This window comes from Hemicordylus capensis, chromosome 4 (assembly GCF_027244095.1).
Source record: "Hemicordylus capensis ecotype Gifberg chromosome 4, rHemCap1.1.pri, whole genome shotgun sequence".
Taxonomy (NCBI): Eukaryota; Metazoa; Chordata; class Lepidosauria; order Squamata; family Cordylidae; genus Hemicordylus; species Hemicordylus capensis.
In genome coordinates, this window is record NC_069660.1 from 321,809,509 (window position 1) to 321,836,849 (window position 27,341).

General features: G+C 64.0%; 1 protein-coding gene across 25 annotated transcripts in view; it reads left to right on the top strand.

Moving 5' to 3' along the window:
- Nucleotides 1-27,341, top strand: part of PLEC (plectin) — a 128,025-nt gene that overhangs the window by 56,563 nt on the left and 44,121 nt on the right. For 4 of the 25 annotated variants that reach the window (XM_053245043.1, XM_053245045.1, XM_053245044.1 and 1 more), the window contains exon 1: nucleotides 9,659-10,217. The exons of 11 other annotated variants lie outside the window; for them this stretch is intronic. In XM_053245043.1, coding sequence (XP_053101018.1) covers nucleotides 9,674-10,217 — 544 coding nt within the window. In that variant the 5' untranslated portion in view covers nucleotides 9,659-9,673. Of the gene's footprint in view, nucleotides 1-9,658; nucleotides 10,218-10,770; nucleotides 10,886-12,854; nucleotides 12,964-17,516; nucleotides 17,612-18,212; nucleotides 18,349-26,513; nucleotides 26,688-27,341 lie in introns of those variants that run through there. 10 more of the 25 variants (XM_053245055.1, XM_053245056.1, XM_053245060.1 and 7 more) reach the window with 6 other exon arrangements.

The window sequence follows — 27,341 nt, forward strand, 5'->3', positions numbered from 1 at the left end:
AGATCTGCTTCAGAGAGGCCTGTGCAGTCATTGGGGAGCTGGGAGGAGCTCGTCACCTCCATCCTACCGTGCAGTGGTGTTTTAAAAGGTAGAAGGGGGAACCTTCCCTTTGTCCCCCCACCCTTCCCACCACCGCCCCCTCCATCCCACCATGCAGTGGCATCTTTTAGAAGTTTAAAAGCGGAACTTGCCCCATGCCCCCCCCCTTCCTGCAGCCACTTGGACTGCTGCTGTGCCCCATTCCTCTGCACAGCAGCGGGCTTTTTTAAAAGGTGAAAGGGCAGCAAAAAGCTTAATCCGCCCCGATAACATCATCTCTTGTCATTTCTCTGATGGTTCCACAGCACCTACATCTGGCACCAGTTCCTGAGCACCAGGCTCCACCCGTTTTTCAGGCTCTGTCCCTAAGAAGTTCAGTTCAGGTGCAGGTATATGCTCGGTATCCCCTGCTGTGAAGACAGATGCAAATAACACATTCAGCTTCTCTGCAATCTCCATACACCCCTTAATATTATCCGTTTCCCATCTAATTGTCCAACCGCCTCCCTGGCAAGTTTCCTGCTTCTGATGTACTTAAAGAAGTTTATTATTATTCCCCTTGATGTTTTTGGTCATATGTTCCTCAATGGCCATATGGAGGAACTGGCTACTGTTCTGATGGCTCCAGCCTCTGAGGTAAGATACCTCTAAGTATCAGTTGCAGGAGAGCAACAGCAGAGCATGTCCTCAGCTCCTGCCTGCAGGCTCCTCAGAGGCATCTGGTGGGCCACTGTGTGAAGCAGGATGCTGGACTAGATGGGCCTTAGGCCTGATGCAGCAGGGCTGTTCTTATACTCTAACTCCCTTTTCGCATCTCTTATTGTGTCCTTGCATTTCTTTCCTTTCTGTTCTCTTCATTGGGGCAGGACTTCCAATTTCTGAAGGACACCTTCTTGCCTTTTGTAGCTTCCTTGACTCATGAGCCCCTGGTGGCGCAGTGGTAAAACTGCCGCCCTGTAACCAGAAGGTTACAAGTTCGATCCTGACCAGGGGCTCAAGGTTGACTCAGCCTTCCATCCTTCCGAGGTCGGTAAAATGAGTACCCAGAATGTTGGGGGCAATATGCTAAAATCATTGTAAACCGCTTAGAGAGCTCCAGCTATAGAGCGGTATATAAATGTAAGTGCTATTGCTATTGCTATAAGAACAGCCCTGCTGGATCAGGCCCAAGGAAGCCCATCTAGTCCAGTGTCCTGTTTTGCACAGTGGCCCACCAGATGCTGCTGGAAGCCTATAGGCAGGAGTTGAGGGCATGCCCTCTCTCCTGCTGGAACCCCCTAGGCATCCTGCCTTTATGTATGTATGTATGTATGTATGTATTTATTTAATTTCAATACCACCCTTCCAAAAATGGCTCAGAGCAGTTTACACAGAGAAATAATAAATAAAATGGATCCCTGTCCCCAAAGAGCTCACAATCTAAAAGAAACATAAGATACCTACCAGCAACAGTCACTGGAGGTCCTGTGCTGCGGGTGGATAGGGCCAGTTACTCTCCCCCTGCTAAACAAAGAGAATCACCACGTTAAAAGGTGCCTCTTTGCCAAGTTAGCAGGGGTGGAGGTGGCCTTTAGCCCTCCAACTAGTAGCCATTGATAGACCTCTCCTCCATGAAGTTATCCAAACCCTTCTTAAAGCCATCCAGGTTGTTGGCTGTCACCACATCTTGTGGCAAAGAATTCCACAAGTTGATTAAGCGTTGTGTGAAAAAGTACCGTTTGTGGGTCCTAGATTTCCCAGCAATCAATTTCATGGGATGACCCCTGGTTCTAGTGTTATGTGAGAGGGAGAAGAATTTCTCTCTCTCCACTTTCTCCACACCATGCATGATTTTATAGACCTCGATCATGTCTCCCCGCAGTCATCTTTTTTTCTAAACTAAAAAGCCCCGTGTTGTAGCCTTGCCTCATAAGAAAGGTGCTCTAGGCCCCTGATCAACTTGGTTGTCCTCTTCTCCAGTTCAACAATGTCCTTTTTGAGACGTGGTGACCAGAATTGTACGCAGTCCTCCAGGTGTGGCTGCACCATAGTGTTCTACGCATTAGGCATGCTGGATTGATTGATTGATTGATTGATTTAATATATTTGTATACTGCCCCAAATGCAAGTCGCTGTTGAGTTTCTGTTGTTCTGGTTCTAAATAAGCTCCCTGTGTGCTCTGGAGTTATTTGCCCTTCTGACCTTCCCTTTCTGCTTTCTTTTCACTAGTCTCCTCATTTTTGAAAAGTTTCCTCTTCTGATGTCAAAAGCAACCGTGTTGGGCTTTCGAGGTATCATGGCCTTGGACAAGGGAAGACTGTGGGGGGGGGGCAGTTGCCCTCCTTCCCCTCTTGGGGGCTTCCCAGATTATTTATTTATTTATTTATTTATTTATTTATTTATTTATTTACATTTATATCCCGCTCTTCCTCCAAGGAGCCCAGAGTGGTGCACTACATACTTGAGTTTCTCTTTCACAACAACCCTGTGAAGTAGACTAGGCTGAGAGAGAAGGGACTGGCCCAGAGTCACCCAGCAAGTCTCATGGCTGAATGGGGATTTGAACTCGGGTCTCCCCGGTCCTAGTCCAGCACTCTAACCACTACCCCACGCTGGTTCCTGGTCATCCTCCAGATGCACCTGGTCAGCCGTTAAACTGGATGCTGGAGTAGATGGGCCTTTGGCCTGATTCTGCTCTTCTTATGTTGACTTCCTTGGCAGTTCTCCACTCACCTCTAGGCTGGATTTGATTCCACTGCGGTCACTGTTCTCGGTTGGCTCCACGCTGACATCTTGCACCAGGTCCTGGGCGCCCCTCAGGATTACGTCCACGGTCACCTTCTCTGTGCTCAGTTCCATCCGCAGCTGTTCTAAGGCACAGTTATTTAGCGGATCTAGAAATATGGCCGCTTTGTCCTTGCCTGAATGCGAGTTCACCTGGCCTATGTGAGGGTAACTGAAGTCACCCCGTGTCACAGCTCTGCCTCTCTCCGGTGCCTCCCTGATGTTCTTCTCCAGCTCCAGATGTGACCCTCAGAGTTTTGATCAGGGGGGTGATAGCATGCCCCTAACAGCACATTTCCTTTCAGGCCATGTATTGTCACCCGGAATGCTGCGGCTGCGGAGGAGTTTGGTCCTCCTCGGTCTTGTTGGAGTGCATCCCTCCTCCAGCCTGCCTCTCCGCCCCTCCCTGACCGTCTCCCGCCAGGTTTCCTGCCTGCCTGTGAGATCCCTTTTCGCCTGCAAGCAAGCCAGCAAGCACGCGCGCTCACCCGTCTTGGCTCGGAGGCTCCTGGCCCTGGCATAGAGACCCCTCGCGGTGGTGCCCCTTTCCCGGTCTCTCTGGGCACTGTCCCCCTTACGGGGGCTGTTTGAGGTGTTGGACCAGTGATGATCCTCGTCTCCTTCCCTCTGCTCTTTTCAGTGGCGCAGGCAGGCAGCAGCCCCGGTCGGTCCGCGCTTTTGGGCCAGGTCCCTGCTGCTGGCTGCCTCTGGCCTGGACACCCCTGCTGCTGCTGCTGACACTGCTGCAGCTGGCCCCCACCGGGCCCTCGTGGCCCCGCTCAGTGGGGCTGTCACTGGCCATGGCGCAGTATAGGGGTGTCCCCACTTGGCCCCTGCTGCGGGCGCCGACACCCAGCGGCATTGCAGCCCGAGACAGCAGCAGCGTGCAGGGGGGCTGTGGCGGAGACCGGGCAGGTGCCGGGCCGACAGCGGCTGTAGCAACCGCAAATGGCGGGGTGGGCGCTAGGGCTGTGCATGAAGCAGTCTGGAGGCCATTCTAAAGGTCTCCAAACTGGTTTGAAGGCGGCTCCGGCTCGAAGGTTCGATGTGCGCGGGCGGCGGGGTTGCCTCTTTAAGGGCGAGTGTTTAGCGAAATCCACGGGGTGGCAGCGTACCTCCCTGCCGCCCCTTCCCTGTTCTTGGCCAGAAGTATCGCATGCACATACGCCTGTCATGCACATTGCGCGTGAACACGCAGCGGGCGGGGCGCATGCGCAGGCGATACTTCCTGCCACTTGTGGCCAAGAACGGGGGAAGGGGCAGCAGGGAGTTATGCTGCCACCCCATGGATTGCCGGCAGGGGAAAAGCGGCGGGAGGGGTAGGTGCACCCTCCCCTGCCCTTAAAGAGGCAAACACACACACACCCCGCGTCGAACCACACCTCCGCGGTTCCGTGCATATCACTAGTGGGCAGAGGTGGCAAACGGTGGGCCCCCAGGGGAACCCCGGCAACATATCTCCCCCCCCCGCTCTTCCTGGTTCTTCTCTGCCCCCTTCTGGATTATCTGAAATATTGGGGCGCTCTGTTTGTCCGAGTGGGGACTGCCTCGCTCCTGCCAGCTGTCCTGCAGGCATCATTTGGGAAGCTGCTCTGCGGTGCCCAGAGTCTGTTTCCATCTCCCTGCCCCTTGTGCAAACCCCTCTTCTCATCCACAGAGGGAGACCCCTCCGCTCTCTGGCCTGCCGGGCACTGCCTGGGGAGGAGGGCGGAAAGCAGAGCACGGGCAGCTGGGCCACTTGCTCTGACCCCCCCCCCCAGGCCCTTTGAGGTGTACCAGGAGAACGAGGGCGAGGAGGGTTGCCTCTCCATTGGAGTCCCCGAGTAGGTTGCCGCCGCCGGGAAAGGAAAGGGGTCCGTGGCAGGAGGAGCCCTTCCCAGGTGCCTGGGGCCTCTGGAGAGAAGGGCTCCCATCGTGGCCCCCCAGGGCATCTCGCCCCACCCCGGCGGCACGTGGCTGTGGGGTTCTCCGGCTGCTTCTCCCCTGGAAGGGGCGGCTTGGCCCCTGCTGGGGCGGAGCTGGCCACCGCCTGGTCCTTCAGGATGATGAGGGCCGGCTTGGCCTGTGGCCTGAGAGGCCTGAGATCGCAGCTCCCCTCTGGGGTTGAGGGTGACGCGGCTGCAGGGCCGGACCCCGAATTCCAGGCGGGGGGTCATGAGGAAGGGGGCTGGAAATGGAAACGCTCATCCCATAACGATGGTGCGGCCACACCTGGAGTACAGCTGCGTACAGTTCTGGTCACCGTTATCTTAAGAAGCTCATGGTAGAACTGGGGAAGGTGCAGAAGAGGGCAGCCGAGATGATCAGGGGCCTGGAGCACCTTCCTTAGGAGGCCAGGCTCCAACACCGGGGGGGTTTTAGTTTACAAAAAAGACGACTGTGGGGAGAAGTGATAGGGATCTATAAAATCATGCATGGTGTGGAGAAAGTGGACAGAGAGAAAATCTTCTCCCTCTCCCATAACACTAGAACCAGGGGGTCATCCCATGAAACTGATTGCCAGGAAATCTAAGACCAACAAATGGCAGTACTTTTTCACACAATGCATAATTAACCTATGGAATTCTCTACCACAAGATGTGGTATCAGCCAACAACCTGGATAGCTTTAAGAGGGGATTAGATAACTTCCTGGAGAAGAGGTCTATCAATGGCTACTAGTCTGAAGGCTGTAGGCCACCTGCAGTCTCCAAGGCAGGGTGCCTCTGAGTACCAGTTGCAGGGGAGCAACAGCAGGAAGGGCCTGACCCCCTGACCTCTTGCCTGTGGGCTTCTCAGAGGCATCTGGTGGGCCACTGTGTGAAACAGGGTGCTAGACTAGAGGAGTCTTGGGCCTGATCCACCAGGGCTAATTTGGACTGGGTCCCGGGTACTGGAGAGAAGCGGATGTTAACTCTTCCATCTCCCTTACACCACTTCGTCTGGCCTCGGTCGTTTTCACACAACGTGTGATCCACTTGTGGAACTCTCTGCCACAGGACGTGGTGACAGCCAACAGCCTGGATGGCTTTAAAAGGGGTTTGGATGACTTCATGGAGGAGAGGTCTGTCAATGGCTGCCATTCGGAGGGCTGTGGGCCACCTCCAGCCTCAAAGGCGGGATGCCTCTGAGTACCAGTTGCAGGGGAGTAATGACAGGTGAGAGGGCACGCCCTCAACTCCTGCCAGTAGGCTTCCAGTGGCATCTTGTGGGCCACTGTGCGAAACAGGATTCTGGACTAGATGAGCTTCCTTGGGCCTGATCCAGCAGGGCTGTTCTTATGTTCTCTCCCCATACCGAAAGCCTCTGCTTGCCTGTGTGTGTGGGGGTTGGGGGGGTACGGGTGTGTGTGTGTTACAGTGGGTTACCATTCCCAGAGTTGGGGTGGGGTGGGGGAGCTGCAGCAGGAATGGGCTTGTTCATGAGAGGAGAGCTGGTCTTGTGGTCGCAAGCATGACTTGTCCCCTTAGCTAAGCAGGGTCTGCCCTGGTTGCACATGAATGGGAGACTACATGTGTGAGCACTGTCAGAGATTCCCCTCAGAGGATAGAGTCGCTCTGGGAAGAGCAGAAGGTTCCCAGTTCCCTCCCTGGCAGCATCTCCAAGAGAGGGCAGAGAGAGATTCTTCCTGCCTGCAACCTTGGAGAAGCCGCTGCCAGCCTGTGAAGACAGTACTGGGCAAGATAGACCAAGGGTCTGACTCAGTATATGGCAGCTTCCTCTGTTAGCAGACAGTCGGAACATGAAGCGTGCAGCTGCTGGGTCAGGCCAAGGTGGGTCTCTAGTCCAGCATCTGGTTTCTGTGGGCAGGGAGCCCACCCCACCCCACCCCACCTGCAGCTGGTACTTGCAGGTAGACTGCCTCTGGATCCGGAAGTCTTGTCTCTTGGCCACCAGCAGCAGCCCCCTCCTCTTCTGTGAATTTGTCTAGCTCCTTTAAGAGCCAGCTCAGGCCCGGGCTTCCTGCCAACCGGTGACTCAACGGTTCCAGCACATTGAGAGTGGGAGAAACTTTCCCCCCCCCCTCCGCTTTCTCCATGTCACACGTAATTGCACAGAGCTCTTTCCCTCCACTCAGTCACTTCCTTGCTGAGCGCCCCCCCCCCCCCGCCTGCCCGCCCGCCCGCCAGTGTCTCCTCTCACAGGGATTCCCAGATGTCGTTGACTACAACTCCCAGAATGCCCAAGCAAAAGCCATGGCAGCCGGGGATTCTGGGAGTTGGAGTCAGCGACATCTGGGAATCCCGGTGAGAGGGAACACTGCCCCCAACGCTGTGGGCTTTGGCAGTAAGGAAGGTCCTCCAGCCTCCAGATCACTGGGGTTGCCCTCCGCTGTCCTGGGCAGCTTCCTTTCGGAGGCCGGCCCAAGGACGCTCCCGTCTTCTAGCTGCAGCCGGAGTTGCTGCCGCCCATCTTGCTTTCTGCCCCTCTGCCTGGCACGGAGGCGGCCTCTTCTGCAGTGGGGCTGCCTGCTTGTGCTGCTGCTGCTGCTGCTCTCGTGGGATCTCCGTCCTGAGCACCAACTAGGTGAACTTTCCCAGGACCAGAGCAAACCTGCCAGGGGCTGGGGGGCGGGGTGGCTGGCATGTTGACCTGTGCCACAAAGGAGTCCACCCTCCTGCTCCTGGCCAGTTTTGCCTTCCGGCTGGGGCTGGGGCCGGTGGGCGGAGGCTAGGCTGCTGCCCCCCCCCCCCACTGGCCCCGGTGTGGAAGGCTTTCCTTTCCGCCTCCCTCCGAGGCCTTCGGCTGCAGGGCTGCTTCGGTTCCCCCCTCTGGCCCTGGAAGTGTTTCCCTCCTCCTGGTCGGTGGGTTTGGCCCGGCTGGGCACACATCCTGCTGGCTGCCTGTGTGCTTCCTCCCTGAGAAGTGCCTGGCTAATGACTCACCTTGGTCTAAACAAGGGCGCTTCCTCCGCTGTGGGTCCCTGGCCGCTCTCCCTCCCCCAGTGGGGCAGCTCCTCGGCCCAGCCACCCGCCACCCGCTCTGGAATGCCTGCCCCACCTTGAAAGGAACCCCCTTGCGGGCCAAATCCTGACTGGTTCTCCCCCACGACAGGCGTATGGTGCGGAACCACCGTAGGGGGACTGAGCCAGGGGTTAGCTCTGCAACATTTGCAAGAGTAGCTCGCGGGGTCTCCTTGAGCATGCGCAGAGCGCTTTTCCTCCTCACCACTGAAGTGACCTCAGCCAGCCTCCCCATATCTGGGAAGAAAGGCACGGATTTGTGGGGCCAGCTTGAGCCCCAGCCCCTCCCTCTCTCTGGAGGCTGAGGACGGCTGGTGAGCTCAAGGGGCAGTTGCCTTTTATTTGGGGTGGGGCTGGGTGTGGGGTGGGCGGGGCGGGGAGCAGCAGCCCCAGGCTGCAAATGTTGACATTGGCCGGCAGCTCAGGAACCTGCCCCTCCCCAGCCCTGCTGCCTCCTGGGAGAGGAGCTCCCTGCTGTCAGATCCGCCCCCACCCCACATCCTGTGACTTTGCAGGGAGGGCAGTGCTGGCTGCTAGGGGTGGGGGTGGGTGAGTAAGCGGGCCCAGGGCAGGGCGAGTCGTGGCGGGGGGGGGAGGGTGGGAGCACAGCTGGGAGGCCTGTGTGTGTGCGCGCGCACGTGGTTCCAGGCCCGCCACTGCCGCGGGTTCTGTGCATGGCCGTGAGTGAATGGTGTGCAGCCCCCCCCCCCCGCTCAGTTACTTGTACGTGGAATGGGAATAAACCAGACCCCCCCCCCCCCCGGCCCAGTGTCAGGAAGAGGAACACAGTCAGGTGCGTTGGGAAGTCTCTCTGCAATGGCAGATAATGGCGGGGGGGGCACTTCTGGGGAGGTCCAGCCATGCCCAGAGCAGGCCCTTGGCGGGCAGGTGGCCCTGAGCTCTGCCCCCAGGCGCCTGTGGTGGTCACTCTGAGCCCTTGCCGGGTGGGGGGGGGCAGGCGGCAAGCCCTCCTGGCTGTGGGTAACAGGCTTGGCTGCAGGCCCCAGTAGGAGGGGGCAGAGCCCCACACAATGGGGAGGGCCTCGGAGGCCTTGGGCATTCCCCTGCTGGGTGCAGCGGGGTGGGGTGTGTGTGTCCTGGGCCTGGGGCTATAATTGGTGGCACCCGGGCAGGGGGGGCATGCAGCCCCCACCGGGCCACAGAAATAGCCTGAAGGTCCCTGCCAGAAATAGCCCGCGGAGCCCTGAGCTGGTGGAGTATGTGAGCTGTGGGGGTGGAATCCTGCCTGGTTGGGGGCTGCCCCATGGTGTGATGCTGCTGCCAGAGGAGCCGTCTTGTGGTGGCCGCCACACAAGGGCTTTGCTCTGGGAATCTCTGTCCAGACATGTGGGGGGGGGGCGGGCTGTGGCCAGTGGCCGCTGTTGAGCCGTGCAGCTCCCCTGCCCGCCGTGCCTCAGTCTCCTCAGTCTCCACTCCTGGGAATGGGGGGCATGCTGGCCTGGCTGGGCACACATGCAGCAAGGCCGCCCCCCCCCCCGCCCGCCACCATTGGAGCCCAGCCCTGTGGGCAAGGAGCTGCCTCCCCCCCCCCCCGCTCGCCGGCCAAGTTGGAGGAAGCTTGGATGGAAACTGCTGGGGCCTGCGGGGGCAAGGCGTGGCCTCCCCTCCTCTGCTGATGCAGGCCTTCGCGGGGTGGGGGCAGCTCAAGGACTGGCCGGGCGAGAGGGAGAGGGAGGGAGCAGGAGCTGTGCCCCCCCCAGTCGAGGCGGAGTTGGAGGCGGGCAGCTGCCTGCTGCGAGCCTGCCAGGCGGAGGCTCCTTGGGGAGGGGGGGCCCGAGGCTCTCCTCCTTCCTGTTCCAGCCGGCCGGCGGCTGCTGCTGCTTCTGTGGCGGTGGCGGCGGCGGCTTCCCTGCCGCTTGTGTCGAGCCCGGCCCTCCTCCTCCTCCTCCTCCTCCTGCCGGCAGCGCCATGGTGGCCGGCATGCGGATGCCCCTGGAGCAGCTGCGGGCCATCTACGAGCTGCTCTTCCGCGACGGGGTGCTGGTGGCCCAGAAGGACCGGCGCCCGCACAGCTTCCACCCGCAGCTGCCCGGGGTCAGCCACCTGCAGGTCCAGCGGGCCCTGGGCTCCCTGCGCTCCCGCGGCCTGGCCCGGCAGACCTTCGCCTGGCGCCACTGCTACTGGTACCTGACGGACGAGGGCGTCGCGCACCTGCGCCAGTACCTGCGCCTGCCCCCGGAGATCGTGCCCAGCACCCTGCAGCGGGGCCGCCGGCCCGTGGCCACGCCGCGGCCCGTGGCCTCGCGCCCGCCTTGCGTCCAGAGCGTGGCGGGGCCGCTGGCCTGCCCCCCGAAGCCGCAGGAGGGCTCGCGGCAGGCCTATCGCCGGAAAGAGGCGCCTCCCGCCACTGCCGGGCACGTGGTGGTGCTGGTGGCGGAGGAGCCGGCTGGCGTGGGCAGGCGGGCAGCGCCCCCCTCGGGGGCCTCCTCGGATGGCAGTCCTGCTGCACAAGGTCAGACCCCAGGTGGGCGCGGGCGGGGCGGGGGCCGGGAGGGCCGAGGGCGCAGGCGGGCACCCGGGCACCTCCTGGGCACTCCCCAGGGGCCTGCTGCCCTCTGTGCGCTGGCTGCCTGGCGGGGGGGGGGGCAGCTGGGCTTGTGACTCTTGCTGGGGCTCCGAAGAGGAGGAGGAGGAGGTGGGGACGGGGCTGCTGGGGGGTGGGCGGGCTGGGGGTGCGCTCCCTCGTCCTGGGCTGGGGCAGGGAGGCCTCTTGCCCCCCCCCAATAATTCCCAGTCTCTGTAAGGAGCACTGCCCCCCTTCCCAAGGGGCTGGCCCCGCCCGGGAGTCTTCCTGGCCAGCCCTCCTGCCTCCACGTGGTCTGCCCAGCCAAGCCCCTGCCCTGTGGGGCAGCCTGGCCCGGGGATGGGGGGGGGCTCCTCTGCTGACAGGTGGGCGGCAGCTGCTCTCCTCAGCCGTGCTATCCTTAGCCAGCCCCTCCTGGCCGCCGCGGGCGCCTTCCTGGCCGCTCTCTCTCGGCCAAGGTCAGAGGCGGCTGGGCTGGGCTGGGCTGGGCGGCCACATGGAGGCGGTGAGCCTGGATGCCCCCCCTCGGGGAGAGCCCCAGAAGAGGCAGCGCCGGGGGCCACGACGCAGGAGGAAAGGGGCCCCGCCGGCCGGAGGTATCAGCTGCTGGGCGGGGGGGCGGCGGGCAGAACCGCCCCAGCAGTCTCTCCTGCTCCTCCTCGCCAGCCAGCCGGCTTGCCAGGTGCCAGCTGGGCTGGCTCCCTTTGGGGATGGAGCGGCACTCTTCCCCCTGGGCTTTGGGGCCCCCCACCCCCTGGGCCCCCCCAATCTTCTGTGGCCTGTCCTGGGTGCTGTGGGTGAGTGTGACCTGTGCCGGGGGGGGGGGAGTCAGGGGGGAAGGGGTTAAGTTGCGTGTTGAAATGTTTCTGCTTCTGCATATTTGCATCAATATTCCCCTTTGATATTCTCACATTCTTGTGCGTTGAGTTTGTGCCCTCAAGGACCCACGTCTTGAAAATACTCTCTGTGTGTGTGTCGGGTGGGGGGGGGGAGGTGGTGCATATCCTGCCCTGGTGGGAGGGCTCCCCAGAAGGCACCTCTGGGCGGCTGCTGGAGACCTGCTGCTCCTGGACAGGGGACCGGGGGGGGGGTGGGGGGCTTGACCTGTACAGCTGCCCATCCCCTGGCCTCTGGCCTGCGGGGGGGGGGGGCTCTGTCTTTTGCCGGCTGCTGCTCTGGGAGGGCTTCGGGGACTTGCTGGTGGACCCCCTCTCCTCTCCTCTCCTCGGCCCCCTTGGTGACCTTTGCAATGGGGGGGAGTTGCACCCCCCTAGAAGGGGGCTGCCCGCAGGGCGTTCTTCCCACAGCAGGCTGGGCCGTGGCTTTTCTGCGAGGCTTAAAGTTGTTCCAAAAAACAGAGGCAAGACGTGGATTTGATTACCGGGGGGGGGGCGGGGGCTTGGGGGCATTCCGGTGGAGATGGGCGCGAAAGAGCTGCCGAAGCCCTGGGTGGCCCGTCCCCTGCCCTGGCCCTCCTGGCTCCTGGCCCGGCCTCTCCTTCCTGCTCTGCTGCGTCTGGGGTGGGAGGGGGCGGGGGGGGAACCTGCCTGGGCAGGGAGGTGGCGAGCCTGGGGCCCTGGCAGCAGCTGCCCGGCCAGTCCTGTGGGGCTGCAAGTTTCCAAGCGGAAAGGAAAGGCTGCTCGCTCTGGGGAGGGGAGTGAGTCAGCCACAGCAGCAGCTCCTACCCTGGCACAGCTGGACGGGGGGGGGCAGGCTGGGCTCTGGTGGCGGGGGGGGGGGGGGCTGCTCTGCTCCCAGTGCCGGAACTGGCAGTGCTGGGAATCCAGTTGGGGTTGGGGGGTGGGCTAGGCTGGAAGAGTCCCTGTGCCCCCCCCCCACTCTGCCAAGGGGCCTCCAGCCTCCCAAACACACGTCCCGCCCCCACCGCACCCAGTCCTGGCCTGTGCCACCCTCCCCCCCCCCCCCGCAGTCTCTGCTTCAGCGGCTCAAGTGCGGCTGCCTCTTCAGCATTGCCAGCTGCGGGGGGGGGGGGGGTCTCCCTGTGCAACTCGCCTTTCGGAAGCTGCCAGGCCCTCTTGCTTGGGAGAGGGAAGGGAGGGGGCCACCCTGCTTATTGGAGGCCCAAGAGGGGAGGGGGGGCTGCTGCAACGGGGGCCCACGCCCTGTGGCTGGGGTTCCCGGGGAGAGAGAGGCTGTTCTCTGGGGGGCCCAAGCCGGGCAGGGCCCACCTCTCCTCTTTGCTGGCTGGAGACCTCTGGGGAAATAGTCTAGGGGGGCTGTGGGACCCCCCTCCCTCCCTCCCCCCCGCCCCCGCCCCGCTCTCTGGCGCCTGGCATGCCATTTTCCAGGAGGAGGAGGAGGAGGAGGAGGATCCCGCAGGAATCCTGGCAGTTCCCGGATGGCAGCTGGAGCGCATTTGGGGCGCTGCTGCTGCTGCTGCTGCTGCTGCTGCTGGAGCAGGAAGGAGGGACCTCCAGGGTGTGGCGGGGGGGGGAGAGGGGGGAGAGGGGCTGGAGGGCTCCTGTGTGTGCAGGCCTGCCCGGGCGGGCGGGCCGAGAGGGAGGGAGGAGGAGGCCTGCCTGGGAGTCTGGCGGGAAGGGAAGGCCAGGCCAGGCGGGGAGTGTGGAGCGGGAGCCCAGCATGGCAGCAGCTGCAGCCTTGGACTGGGAGGACGGCCGCTACTTCATGGAAGACCTGATCCAGCAGGGGCAAGGTAGGGGGGGCGGGGGGGTAGGTCCTGGGGGCCTGCTTGGCTGGCTGCCCCCCCCACCCCCAGATTCCAGAGAGGGGCCCAGCCACGTTAGCCACGGCTGGGACCGGGGGGGGGGGGTTGCGAGCAGGAGGAGGGGATGCCCCCCCGCCCCGCCCCGCTCCGGGGGACCCAGCTGGCCCAGCGGGACTGCTGGGGTTCCCAGGGCAAATGGGGCCGCTCTCCTCGAGCCCCCGAGTGGGGCCCCTGTAGGGGGTCCACGGTCTCCTGTGGGGTGGGGAGCAGGGCTCCAGGGAGCTCTGGGCTGGACTCCCCCACCCCAGGCCGGACAGGTGGGCGCAGGGTCTGCCCTCTGGCCCCCACCTCCACTCCCAGGAAGAGCAGGGGGGGCTCCGCCTCCTTCCAGGGGCTGCAAGTGGTGCATCTTGCAGCCGGATTCCTTTTGCTGCGTGTCTGGGAGGAGAAGGAAGCCAGTTCTCTGCAGAGGCCCGCTTGAGTGATGCCTCTCCCCCCCCCCGCATTAGGGGCAGGTGTGCGTTGTGTGTGTGGGGGGGTATATCTCGGGCAGGGATCTCTCCTGCTCCCAGAGGGGCCTGCAGCCACAGATGGGGGGGAGCAGAGATCCCCCCCCCACAAGACACAGCCTTCCCTTGACCATGTCTCTGTGCCCAGCCTGCTGCAGGTGTGTGGGGGGTGGGGTGGGGGGTCCCCATTGCGTTGGAATCTGCTGGCAGCTGCTTCCAAGCTGGGCCATGATGGGCAGCCCCTTCCTGGTTCTCTGTCTCCAGGTGCTGTGGGGGTGGGGGTGGGGGGCAGATGCAAGAGCCCCCTGCCTGCCTGCCTGCCTGCCTGCCCTCCTCCTCCTCCAGCCCCAGCCCTGCCATCTCTGGGGCAAGAATGAGGAGGGTGCCTGTGTGGGGCGGGGGAGGTGTGTTGGGGCTTGCCCAGGGCTGCTGCGGGAGTTCTCCGGGGGGGGGCTGAAGGACTGGGCAGGGCAGGGCAGAGCGGCAGGAGTCCCAGGACTGGGAGACATTTTTTTGAGGGGGGGGGAGACAGATTTGAGGAGACCATTCTTTTGAATGGAACCAGCAAACTACCCAAACTACCTTGCCCCCCACCCAGCAGCTGATACCATGACTGGAGCTACTCGTGTGTAGGTGCAGCCTCTCCTGGCTGCCGCTGTGCTTTCACGTCTGCTTCGCAAGTCGCCCTCCTCAGGCCCGCCCACCACGGAGATCCCCCCCCCGGGCAACGCTGCTGCCTGCTCCCCCAGGATGCAATGCAGCCAGGACAAGAGGGCTGCCGCTCCTGGGCTGGCCTCCCCCCCCCGCGTGCCCACTTCCCTGCCCTCCTCAGCCTGGAGCTGGCCTTGGGGAGCCCCCCCCCCTCCAGGCAGGCCTGGCGCCTTGAGAAAGGCTGGTGCAGGTAGCCCTGGGGGGTCCCAGGCTGGGGGTTGGGGGGGGAATGGGTGGGAACCCAAATGGGGCTGAGCCCCCCAAGCCTGCAGACGGAGGGCAGGACGCTGGGTGGGAGGCAGCCAGCAGTGCCAGCCTGGCCAGACCTTGGCCCTTCCTGGGATCTGGGCCCTGGTGGGCGTGCCACCCCAGGGCCCCCTCCAGCCACGGTGCCCCCCCACCCCCGTCCAGCCTTTCCAGGGAGGTCCGTGGCAGGCTGGAGCAAGAGCCGCCCCCGTCGGAATGGCGGCAGGTGCGGAAGACCACCAGCGGTGCCCCTCTGGATGAGGCCCAGCAGCACCGGCCCCAGCATTCTGGGCAAGGCTCTTGGCGCCCAGCAGGCACCAGCGCCCCCCCCCCCCCGAAATTGGCCAGTGCCCCATCGCCCGTGGGTAGGCCTGGAGCCGGCCCTTCAGCCTCGGATTCCCTCTGGTGCCCCCACCCTGAGGTGCGGCCTGCACCCCTTTCAAGGCTGTGGCAGCAAGCAGGACTGGTCCCCTAAGCTAAGCAGGGTCCGCCCTGGTTGCATCTGAATGGGAGACTTGGTGTGTGAGCTGCACTGGAAGAGATTCCCCTCAGCAGGGGATGGAGCCGCTCTGGGGAGAGCAGGAGGAGGTTCCCGGTTCCCTCCCCGGCAGCATCTCCAAGATAGTGGGGACTCCTGCCTGCAACCCGGGAGAAGCTGCTGCCAGTCTGTGAAGATAATACTGAGCTAGATGGACCCAGGGTCTGACTCAGTGGATGGCAGCTTCCTGTGAACCCCCAGGGACACAGGTGGGGCGTGGTTGGTCAGCCCCAGCGGCCTTTGGGAGCAGTCAGCTGGGGGCTCCAAGGTGGCCCCCCCTTCTAAGGAACGAGGCAAGGACACCTTCAGGGCTCCCCCCTTCTGGGCCGCTTGTTTGTGAGCTCCGAGTTCCCGTGTGTGGGGCAGACGCAGCCTGGCCCGTTGGAGACCCACTGGGCTCTGAGTTATTCATTTGAAATCTTTCCCTCCCATTTCTGGGCGGCTCACAGTCAACTTTTGGCTGGGACCTCCCCTGGCTTTGGAAGCCTTCGGAGGCGGCAGTGGGCAGGACTGCGTGGCCAATGCCAGCCAAGCGCAAGACTAGAACTCAGGTCAGGGCTGCAAAATGCCAGCCTGCTCTTGACTACAACTCCCATCATCCCTGACTATTGGCCACGGAGACTGGGGACGATGGGAGCTGTAGCCCAACCACAGGGGGAGGGCTGCTGCAGTTGTGCCGTGTGGGCCTAGATTCCAGGCACGTCTACTCAGGAGGAGGGACCCCTCGACTGGGTGGCTCTTGCTTCCGCGCACAGCAGTCCCGAGCACCCTGCTGCCGAAGCGAGTCTGGCGGTGCTCCCGGAGAGGCAGCCGCCCAGCTGCACACCGCCAGGAGAAGCTGGAGGGCCTGGCCGCTGCTTGAGGGACCCGCAGCAGCAGCACTTGGAGGCAGGAAAGGGACAGCGGACAGGCAGGGAGGGGGCCTGGCTGGGCATCCCTGCAGGCTGCCAGCTGAGCGGCAGGTGGCTGGGAGTCAGAAACCCCCCCCCCGCCCCGCTTGTCCTGGGGACCTCCTGGATGTGCTGTGGCTCTGGGCGGAAAGGCCAGACCTTGGGAGCTCGGCAGAGATTCTGTCCCTCTGTGCGTGGAGTGAGTTTTCTTCTGGGCGGCAGCATCCAGGCGCTGTCCGTGTGCGCACATGTGCCTTCCGAGCGGGCTCTAAAATCAACGGAGGGGACTACCAGGAATGTGTGCGCACAGGCGGGCATAGCGTGGCCACTCGGCAGGCGGGCTGTGGGCCACGTGAACCCTGAAAGGGGGGGCTGCTGCCGCCGTGCCAGGCCTACAGGCCACCTCCCTGGGCCCCACTCATTGCCGGGGTAGTGCTGCCTGCCCCCCCCCCCGGGGATGACTGCTCTCCTTTCAAGGGGCTTGGGAGGAGGGTCTCTCTCTCCTGCCTCGCCCCCTCCGCCCCCCATGGCTTTGGCACAGGGATCGAGCCCAGCCTGGCTGACAAGGGCCAAGTGTGGGGCTTCCCCCTGCTGAGCGGAGTGGGGCTCATGGGCACGGAGCGTGGCCTCTGGCCTCCCTCTCCGGCTCCCCTCTCCGCAGCTCTGCATTTTCCAACCAGAACAAAGGCCCCGGTGCTGCGGCTGCCTCTAATTTCCATTGTTTATTCCAGCACCACCATTTGTGGCTTCTGGTGGTGAAATTCCAGATGTTTGTGCATGTGCAGATCTGTGCCGCCAGCTCCGCGCAGAATTGCACCTTTTTGCAGGGGAGGGGCTGTCCCTCCGTGGCAAAGGCCCTGTTTGGCACGCAGATGGTTGCAGGTCTAGCCCATGGCGGCAGCTGGAGGGGGAGAGAGTGTGCTGCTGCTAGTCCGTGCAGCAGCACTAAGCTAGATGGACCAAAGGTCTGACTCGGCGGGAGGCCGCTTCCTGGGCGGATCCTTCCTGGGCAGCATCTCCAGGTCCTCGGGCTGGGGGAAGAAAGAGCCAGAGAACGTGAAGAGCGGCTGCTGCCAGACCGAGCTGGCACTACTGACAGAAGCGCATCCTCCTCAGTCAGGCTCCTTTGGGTCATCTGCCCCCCCCCCACACACACACACTCCCCAGCCGGAGTTGGGCCGCGCTATTGGTTGGGGAGGGCTGTTTCTCTTTAGCCCCCCGCCGCCCGACCAGCCCCAGCTCCCTTCGCAGGCTGCGAGGCCCAGGGGGCTGCCAGGGGAAGAGCGCCCTGTATCCGCGGGACGCGCTCCGCCTAGCCGGCTGCTGCTCCAGGCGGCTTACATAGCAACACCCCGAGCGAGGGGGCCGCGCTGCCGAGGCCGCGGTTGCGGGCGCGCATCGGCCGGCGTGCCAGCTGTCCCTGCCCCTGCGCAGGCGGGGGGCTGCGAGGCGCGCGCGGCTTTGTTCGAGGGGGCGCGCACAGGTGCTGCCGGCGTGTCCCCCTCCCTGGCGGCCCGGCAGGCAGGCTCCTCCTCAGCCTCCCGTAATGTTCTAACTCTGGAGCCATGACCAGGCGGGCGCGGGCTATTTATAGGCTGCCCGCTCCCTCCCCTCCCCCCTCCGGCCAGGGGGGACCCGCGGGGGCGAGCGGTGTTTGGCAGCCAGTGGCTCCGGACTGCGCTCGGCGGCTGCTGTCGGTGCTGCGGAGCCCAGAGAGCCGCCCGCCATGAAGATCGTGCCCGGTAGGCGCGCGGGGGCGGGGGGGGGGCGTTTGGCGCCGCGGGGGCGCCTTCCAGGGCACGGAGACTGGGGCGGGCGGGCGGGCGGGCGTCTCCTCTGCTGACCAGGGGCACCCAGGGGCAGAGCCGACGCTGGCAGGGCCGGGGCAGCTGCTTGTGTGTGTGTGTGCTGGGGGGTGTCACCTGTCCTCCCTGCCTGCGTCTTGGGCTGGCCTGGGTGCCCGGTGGTGGCTGCGTCAGCCTCCCGCTAGCTGGGCAGGGCTGCCTAGTGGCCGGAGGGTGTGTCTCTGTCGCGGGTTCCGCTCTGCTCCGGGGGAGGGCTTCAGCAGCAGCCGCCGCCGGTAACCTTGAGTCCAGCCGGGCTCCAGCAGCGCCTTTGTTCCGTCGCCATCGCTGCGCTGGGCCGGCCGGTCGAAGAAAAGAGACCTCCTCTGCATTGCGGGCGGCGGGCCCAGAGGGCCGGGCCTGCGGGCTGCCCCGGGAGGAGGAGGAGGAGGAGGAGGATCCTGGGCTGGCAGCTGGAGAGGAGGGGCCGCTGCCGCCGCCGCCGCCTCCCTCTAGCTCGCTCGGAGTAGCCGCGGCTTCCGTCGGAGCGCCTCGCCCGGCCTTGGCAGCCGCCGCGATGGACCCCGGCGGGGGCGGCCTCTTCCCCTCCTTGGTGGTGGCCGGCCACGCGCTCACGCTGGCGCTCGTCTGGTACTGGCGCCGCGCGGGGAGTCCTGGCCCGGGCGCCGCCGACGGTGAGTGGCCACGGGCGGGGGCGGGAGCTTCGGCGGCGCTGGGGCCCCGCGGGATGGCGAGGGAGGAGGAGGAGGGCGGAGCTGCCGGCTCCCCTCCCCGCAGCCAAACACTGGCACGTGGCCGCGCCGATTAACCCTGGCTAGGCTTGAGTCAGAGGAGGGGGCGCGCAAAGGCCAGCCCGCCGCCCGCGAAGCCCGGCTGCTCTGCTCAGGAGACGTGAGGCCGCGCGGCGCGCTCTCCCAGCCTGGCCTACCTCGCCGGGGTGGTGTTGTGAGCAACAAGGGAGCGGGGCTTCCTCCGGAGAGGGCCGAGCGGCGAGAGGCCTTTGCAGCAGCTCCGGGAGCGCAGAGCGGGGCTGCATCGTGGGGAGGCGAGGCCTGGGAGGGGCCGGTCCCTCCAGCGCCCCCACCCCTCTGCGCTTGGCTGCACAGGCCCGGCCTCCGCATCTTCTAGGGGCAGCGCGGGGCGAAGGCGCGTCTGCTGGGCCTCCTCTCTGGCAGCGCCCTCCCGATGGGACCCCGACTCGCTGCCCGCAGTTGGGCGAGGTGGCTGGAGGGAGGCTCTCCGGCCCTGGCAGGGGCACCTCCTGGGGCCGCAGCGTTGGTGGAAGGCACCGGGCGGAGCCGCCATCCCTGGCTGGGCAGGATCAGGCTGCGGGCCTCCCCCTCTCGGGGCTGCTTGGCCGTTCTTCGCCGGGATGATGAGGCGGGGCGGGCAGGGGGCAGGGCCCGGGCCCGGGCGGGTGCGGCGGGCAGCAGCAGGTGTGTTGGCAGGCAGGCGTGGTGGCGGCGGCCGTGAACCGGAGCAGCAAAGCTCTCGCTAAAGATCAGCTGCTTAGGATTTCTGTAGGAGGAAAGGACAAGTGGGGCCGGCGGGGGGGGCGGGGCGGGCGAGCCCATGCGGGCCGGCCAGGGATCGAGTTCCTGGGGCTGGGTTGGGTGATGCTCCAGCTCCTCACTACGGGCACAGGCGCCCCGCCCCGCCCCGCAGCCTCCGCGGCGGGGTGGCTGCTGCTGCTGCTGCTGCTTTCGTTCTCCATTGCCGAGGCCGGCAGGGAATGTGGCCGCCGTGGGGGGTGGCGCTCCTGCACCATGTGGGGAGCGAGCAGCCCCCTTCCCGGGCCGGGTGGCCCTTGTAGCTGCGGGGCCCCTGGGGTGCTGCCGCCACCCTGGCTGGAGGGCGCCTGTGGCTCAGCCCTGCCCAGATGCGCCCAAGGGCAGCCAGCCCCACAGCAAAGTCTCTTCCAGGGAGGGGAGGAGCAAAGGCGTCCCCCTTCCGGGTGTGTCCGCCTGCTTTGGAGGGCTCAGTGGGGCTCCTTCCGAGTAACCGTGCAGAGGAATGGACTGCAGCTCTTGTGACCATGGGGCAGGCGGGCTGGGGGGAGAACGACCCCTGGAGCAGCTGGGGGGGAAGAGCTAAGCACGCCCCCCCCCCCCCCGTGGCTTCTCTGCTGGAAACAGGCTCCTTGCCAGAGCTGCTGCTGCTGCTTTCGGCAGGAGATGAGATGGGAGCTGGGGTGTGTGGGGTGTCTGCCTTGGTCTCCAGAGGGCAGCCCCGGCCCTGCTGTCAGGTGCAGGTGCAACTGCAGAGTGGGAAGCCGAGGGATTGGGACCCTGCAGAATGGCCGGCCCCAGCCCTCCTGCTGCTCCTGGGGCAGCTGTGCCCCCCCCCCCGCCCCTTGAAGCTGGGCGGGGCTTATTTGGCTGTTAGGAGCCGCTCTGCACCCAGCTGGGTGGGGCTGTGCTGAGCACAGGTGGCACCTCTGTGTGTGTGTGCGTGCATGCACAGGTGGGGGGGGCAGAGGCTGCTGCTTCTGGTAATGACAGGGCTACCTCCACTGCAGGGAGGGGGCTCCAGCCCACAATCCTCCTGCTGCTTGGAGGGACCTTTGGCAGAGAGCTTGGTGCTTGTGGTGCCCCTCCCCACCACAGGGGCCCTGGGCCCTCAGAATGGAGCCCAGGGTGGGTCCCAGCCTGCCCCTGTAGGCCCAGTCCAGCCACCCTCTGCGTTGGGCTCAGGTCTTGGGCTCCTGCTGGCTGTCGTGCTGGGGGGTCCTTGGGTAGTCCTCAGCGGTTGTGGAAAGCTTAGCTCTAGGGCTCGGCCCAAGGACATGGCTTGCTTTGGCACATGCAGAGTGCGTGCCCTCCACTACCGAGGAGGCACAGGCCACCCCCCAGCTGGAATTGGGGGTTGAGGTTTTCCACTCAGAAAAGGCTGCTCCTCAGAGCTGCTGGACCTTTCGGTCTGTGGCGGGGGGGGGTATGTTGTGGCACATCTGCTGTTGTGGCACATCTGAGGAGCTCTTGCCGGCTGCCTGGTCCTCCTCCCCCCACCCCCAGAGGGCTGTTTCCAGACACGGTCGGGCTCTGCGGTTTTCTCAGAATCTCTGCCACCCATTCCGGGTATCCGTGTGCCAGCTCATCTGGAGATGTAGCCACCCCCAGATGCTGCTAGAGTTGCTGTCCCCCCCCACCACCACACACACAGATGCCTTAGAAGAATCAGGAAACCACAGGCTGGGGCTGCACGGAGGGGGGGGAGAGGAAGCAGCTCTGAGATGGGGGGCTGCTGTGGGGAGGCAGCAAGTGGCCCGTGGGGCAGCAGCAGAGCCCCCCCTCTGCTCCAGCTCTCAGCACGGGTGGGGTGGGGTGGGGTGGGGTGGGGTGGGGTGGGGGGCGGGCAGGACGATCCGGCAGGGTTGCTGTTGCCTCTCCAACAAGCCTCCTGCCAGAGAGCGGGTCCCTGCTGGGCTGCCGCCGCCGCCGCCTGCTGCTGGTTTTCTGCCCCTGGCCCCCTGCCAGGCTGGGCTGCTGTCGCCCCCCAAGGTCGCACCTGCTACGGCCCGTCAGCCCCAGGGTGTGCCCAGATTCTTGGCTGGTGTGGAGGTCACCTCTCTGCTCCGGCCTGCTGCGCAGGGGGCCGTGCTGGCTGCTCCGTCCCTTCCAGGACGGCTCCCTTGTGGGCGGCAGGGCGGCCTGCAGGGGGCGCAGGGGAGGGGCAGCCGCACCCCACGCTGGCCTTGGCCTCTTCTTAGCCCCAGCCAGCTTCTCTCTGCCGTGGTGGTGGAGAGGCTGTTGAGCCTGGAAGCCAAAGCACAGTTTTGGTTTCTGGCTGTGGTTCCTCCCCCTCCTGTGGCTGCAGCGGTGGGGGGGGGAGCTTGTTTTCTCCCCCACACAAACACACCACCACCACCACCACACATGCATTGGGCTCTCCCATGCAGCCTGCCTTCACCTCCTGCTGGGCCACCGGCATTTGCCCCAAGAGTATTGGGGGGGCTCCTCCTTGGGCTGGGGCCCTTGTCGCAACAGGCACATGGGGGTCCTGGGGGCATTGCGTATGCCCCCTAATCTGCAGCAGCAGGAAGAGCCCATCTCCCCCCATGCTGGCAAAGGGAGATCGCCCACCCTATCCGCTCCTGCTTTGTGGGAAAGCAATTGGCTTCCCCCAGGGATCGGTGCTGGGACACGTGCTCCTTAACTTGTTCATAAACAATCTAGAAGTTATGACCAGCGAGGTGGCCAGATTTGCAGATGACACTAAACTATTTAGTGTAGTGAAATCCACAATGGATTGTGAGGAACTCCAAAAGGATCTCTCCAAACTGGGGGAGTGGGCGACAAAATGGCAAATGCGGTTCAATGTTGGCAAGTGTAAAGTGATGCACATTGGGACGAAAAACCCCAACTTCAGGTATACTCTGATGGGATCTGAGCTGCTGGTAACTGACCAGGAGAGGGATCTTGGGGTCGTGGTGGGCAGCTCATGGAAGGTGTCATCTCAGTGCGCGGCAGCTGTGAAAAAAGCCAATTCCATGCTAGGGATCATTAGGAAGGGGCTGAAAATAAAAATGCTAATAATATTATAATGCCCTTATACAAATCTGTGGTGTGGCCACATCTGGAGTACTGCATCCAGCTTTGGTCACTGTATCTTAAGAAGGATATTGTAGAACTGGGAAAGGTGCAGAAGAGGGCAGCTGAGATGACCAGGGGCCTGGAGCACCTTCCTTATGAGGCAAGGCTGCAGCAACTGGGGCTCTTTACTTTTGAAAAGAGGCAACTAAGAGGAGACATGATCATGGTGTATACAATTATATACATGGAGTGGAGAGGGTAGACAGAAATTTTTCTCCCTCTCCCTCACTCGAACCAGGGGTCACCCCATGAAACTGAAGGTTGGGACATTTAGGACCGACAAGAGGAAGTCCTTTTTCACACAGCGCATTATTAATCTGTGGAATTCTCTGCCATGGGATGTGGTGATGGCCACCAGCTTGGATGGTTTTAAAAGGGGCTTAGACAGATTCATGGTGGACAGGTCTATCACTGGCTACTAGTCTGGTGGCTGTGGGCCATCTCCAGCCTCAGAGGCAAGAGGCCTCTCAATACTGGTTGCAGGGGAGCCACAGCAGCAGGAGAGAGAGGGCAGGCCCCCACCTGTGGCCTGTGGGCTTCTCAGAGGCATGCGGTGGGCCACTGTGTGAAACAGGATGTTGGACTAGACGGGCTTCCTTAGGGCTGATCCAGCAGGGCTCTTCTTATGGGGCCTCCCAGTGGACACTCTGAGGATAGCCTGCTTGAGGGTCTGCTGCCCAGGGAGCTTGCTCTCTGTGGGGGACATTCCATCTGGGCGTGGGACATTCTCCTGCCCCTTCCTTGGGGTTGGTTCCATACTCTCTGAAGGAAGTGAGAGACGTGCAGAAGAGAGCTGGTCTTGTGGCAGCAAGCATGGCTTGTCCCCTTTGCTAAGCAGGGTCTGCCCTGGTTGCATCTGAATGGGAGACTTGATGTGTGCGCAGAACTGTAAGAGATTCCCCTCAGCAGGGGATGGAGCCGCTCTGGGAAGAGCAGAAGGAGGTTCCCGGTTCCCTCCCCGGCAGCATCTCCAAGATAGTGGGGCTGAGAGAGACTCCTGCCTGCAACCTGGGAGAAGCCGCTGCCAGTCTGTGTAGACAAGACTGAGCGAGATGGACCTGTGGTCTGACTCAGTAGATGGCAGCCTCCTCTGTTCCTAAGTGCCCCCTCCCCTTTTTCCAGGCTTAGTGGGCACAGGGGCTGGCCACACCCCACCCTGGAAGTGGGGGTAGTGCCAGGGCTCAGTGCTGGGATATGGGGAGCATTTGGCGTGTCTCTGAATACCTGCCGAGGGCATTCCTCCTCTCCCCTGAGCACTGGCAATCTGCATACTGACTGGGGTTTTTTTTGGGGGGGGCTCCAGCAACCCCTCCTCTCTTCAGAAAGGAAGTCCTGGTGGAGAAGAGGAGGTGGCCAGCTTTGGCACAGGGGGCAAGGGGAGCTGGTGGAGTGCCAGGCTGGCCGGGCAGAGTCGTGGGCAGAAGGAGCCCACCGCCAGCTCCCGAGGAGGCCTCTGCCTCGCACTTGCAGGAGGGGGAGCAAGCAGGCCCCTGGGGGCCACAGGGCGTGGGACTCGATGGGCCGCCTCGGGCCTGTCCCAGCAGCAGGGCTGTCCTTCTGTCCGTGCCCCTTTCAGCTCCTGCCTGTGGGCTTCTTGGGGCATCTGGTGGGCCCCTGGGGGCAGCAGGAGGCTGGACTCCGTGGGCCGCCTCGGGCCTGGCCCAGCAGCAGGGCTCCTTCCCGGTTCTTCTGAGGCCTGGCGGCGGAAGGAAAGCTGCCTCTTGCCTGGGCGGCAGCCTGGGCTGGCGCTCTCTCTCTCTCTCTCTCTCCCCGCAGGACTCACTTTTTCCAGCTCCCCGCCAGAGAGCAGCTTTGCCAGAGCAGGGGGTGGAGAGGGCTGGGCTGCTGCCACTGCCGGAAGCCGCCTCTGGCTGAGGTGGGGTGACTCACTGGTCCCTCCGAGCGGGGGGGGGTGTCTGGGCTGCAGCCTCGCTCCCCCCCCCCGCCAGGCTGAAGAGAGGCAACTGGGCCAGGCCGGACCCTGCTGGATCCCTGGGAACTGGGCTGGCTGCAGCTTCCCAGCTCGCCCGCCCTCCCTCCCGCCCTCCCTTGCTAGCAGCAGCCTGACGCAGCTGGAGGAGAGAGCAGGAAGGCTGGGCTAGGGCCCTGCAGAGACCCCCTCCCACCGTGGCTAGCCCAGTGGTCCTTCATGTCAAACAGCTGTGTGTGGGGCAGGGCGGTGGGGCTTGCTTTGCAGCTCCCTGCCATGGCTTTATCTCTCCTGTACAGGCAGGCAGGCAGCCACCCGGGGAGGGGGGAGAGGCCAGATGCCCTGACAGCCAGCCCCATCTCTCCTCCCTCCCTCCCTTGCTGTGGCTTTGTACTGCCACCTTCCCGTTTGTCCAGGGATGGCCCAGAAGTCGGGGGTGCCAGAGATGACGCCCAACTCTTCAGGGTAGGGGAGGAGCACGGAAAGGATCTCTCCGGGGGGGGGGAATGGGCAGCCCCATGCCCAGTGCCGTTTCGTGTCACGGGGTGCCTCTTGGGGCAACCCCCCCTTCAGATATACACCACTGATGGGTGGGGCCTGTGCTGCTGGTGACTGAACAGGGGAGGGATCTGGGGGCCACGCTGGGAAAGTGCAGTAGCTGTGAAAAAGGCCAATTCCGTGCTCAGGGTCATTAGGAAGGGGACTGACAATAAATTGGCTAATGTTATAATGCCTTTATGCAGATCTATGAGGATGTGTCCACATCTGGAATGTTGTGTTCTCTTTTGGTCACCGGCTACCTACAAGGATATTCTAGAATGGGGAAAGGTGCAGAAGTTGGAGGGTGAGCAGAATGATCCGGGGTCTTCTGGACTCGCATCTTCCTGACGAAGCCAGGCGACCACTTCTGGGCTTGTTTCGCTTAGGAAAAAGGCGACAAAAGGCAGATGTGATACAAGTTGATAATCGGCGGTGTGGTGTGGAGTGAGTGGATGGAGAGAGATCTGTCTCCTCCCCCCCCCCCAAGACTAGGGTCATCCCATGGAACTGGTTTTCAGGAATTTTGGGGCCGACAGAAGGAAGTTCTTTTTCAGGCAGTGCATGGCCACAGGGGATGGGGATGGCCGCCACCAGCTTGGATGGCACCCCTGCTGCTGCTGCTAGTTCTAGAGTGATCTCGAACAGGGAGTTTTCAAAGCCCTTTGCATAGAAAAAGAGTGCCAAGGGGGAGACGAGTCTCTGTCCGCAGAGGACAATCTGAAAAGAAGCACCAGGCAGGGAGGCCAGCAACAAACAGCCAGTGGAGGGCCGGGGTGGGCACAGAACCGGCAACTGCCAGTGCGAAGGGGAGGGGGGAAATAACTGTAAGGACTGGGGAGGGGGCTCTTCCCCCCCCACTCCGGGGGGTGTCTTCGGGCTGGGCCCTCTCAGTGGGGGGGGGGAAGAGGCCCTCTCAAGTGCTGCGCCCTCCTTTTCCTGCGGCCTTCCGTGGAGCCCCCCTCCTTTCCTGGGGGCCCGGCACCTCCCGTTTGTCTCCGACCCGTCTTGCAGGGGCGGGCGGGCGAGGTGGGAAGCGGTGCTGCGGCTGGCCTGGGGGGGGGGGGGAGTCTGCTGTGCTGCTTGGGCCGGAGGGGCGCGGGCGACGAGACCCCCGCCCGCGTCGGAGTCCGCTCTCCCGAGGCGCCCGGCCAGCCTGCCCTTGGCTGCACGGAGGGAGGGCATCCCGAGGCGGCCGGTGCCAAGAAGGGCTCCCCGCCGCCTTCTCTGCCTGGCCCGGCTCCCGCAGCACCCTGGCCAGCGTCTTCAGGCCGGCGGGGGCTCCCTGTGGGACAGGTCGAGTTGCCGCCGCGGGGGGGGTTGCGGGCGGGCTGCGAGCCACTGGGGCCAGAGACGCCGCTGCTCCGCGGAGGGAGGCGGCGGTGGCGGCGGCATATAAATGCAACAAGAAAGAAATACACGAATGATACCTGCCGCCGCCCCGCGTGCGCCTGCCTCTCCCCCGCCCCGCCGCCATCTGCTCGGAGTCCCGACCTGGCGGAGGCCACGGAGCCGATCGTGCTCGCCTGGCCGGTCTTTCCTGTCAGCCCCTTCCACGCCCTGCAGCCACCCGGGAGAGCCAGCCAGCCTGCCTGCGCGCGCGGAGCCGAGGGCAAGGCTGGGCGCTTCTGGGGTGCTGCGCTGCCCCGCCGCCGGACGCAGCGAGGCTGCCAGGGGGGCGGGCGGGGACGGCGAGGGGCGGGGCGAGGCGGGGCCGGCTGGCTGGCTGGCTTGCTGCGAGTCGAGTGCTGTCGCTGCGCGCGTCGGGCCAGGCAGCGAAGCGGGGTTGCCATGGCCAGCAGCAGCAGCGGCGGCGGCGGCGTCAGCGCGGAGCCCTCGGCGCCCGGCGCCTACTTCGCCTACAAGCGGCAGGTGCTGCTGGGCGGCTCCGAGTGGCTCAGCGCGCCCGAGAGCCTCCGCCAGCGCCACCTCTACGGCCAGCTCTGCTGTGTAGGTGGGTGCCCGGGGGGGGCGGGCGGCGGGGCCTCGGCGGCCAGTCCCGACGCGCAGGCAGCCCGCCGGGCGGAGGGGCGGGGCTTCGGCTGCGGCTCCGCCCCCAAGAGGCCGACTCCCTCCCCAGCTGCGCGGACTCACTGGCGGGCGGCGAGGGAATCGTGGCGCCTCGGCGAAGGGCCCGGCAGGCAGCCCTCCTGCTCCCATCGCGCCCGGCGCCCTCCCCGGCAAGCGTCGTCTCTGCCTGCTCTGGCTGGTAGTGGCTGCTGAGGGGCTCGGGCAGCCGAGAGTTTCCTCCCCAGCTTCCAGGGCTCCCAACTGCAGGGGCTGCTCCTCTCCCTCGACCCTGGCATGCCCCCCCGCCCCCCCCGCCCGGTTCTTGGGCAAGGACCACGGAGCTGCTCTGGGCACCGTCTCCAAGAGGCGTCTCAGACAGCCGGCTTCGCTGTGAGTTGGAGGCAAAAAGAGGGTTTTCCAAAACCCCAGACATAATTGGGCTGGCTTCCAGTACTCGGCCCTAGAGAAACCCCCGAACTGTGTGGGAATTGCTCTCTGAAATCTTGCACGGGCTTGGGGGTAAATCCGGCCAATATGTGAACACACACGCACGGCCCCTCCCAAAGCAAAGGCTCAGTAAAGTTGCCAGCTGGCAAAG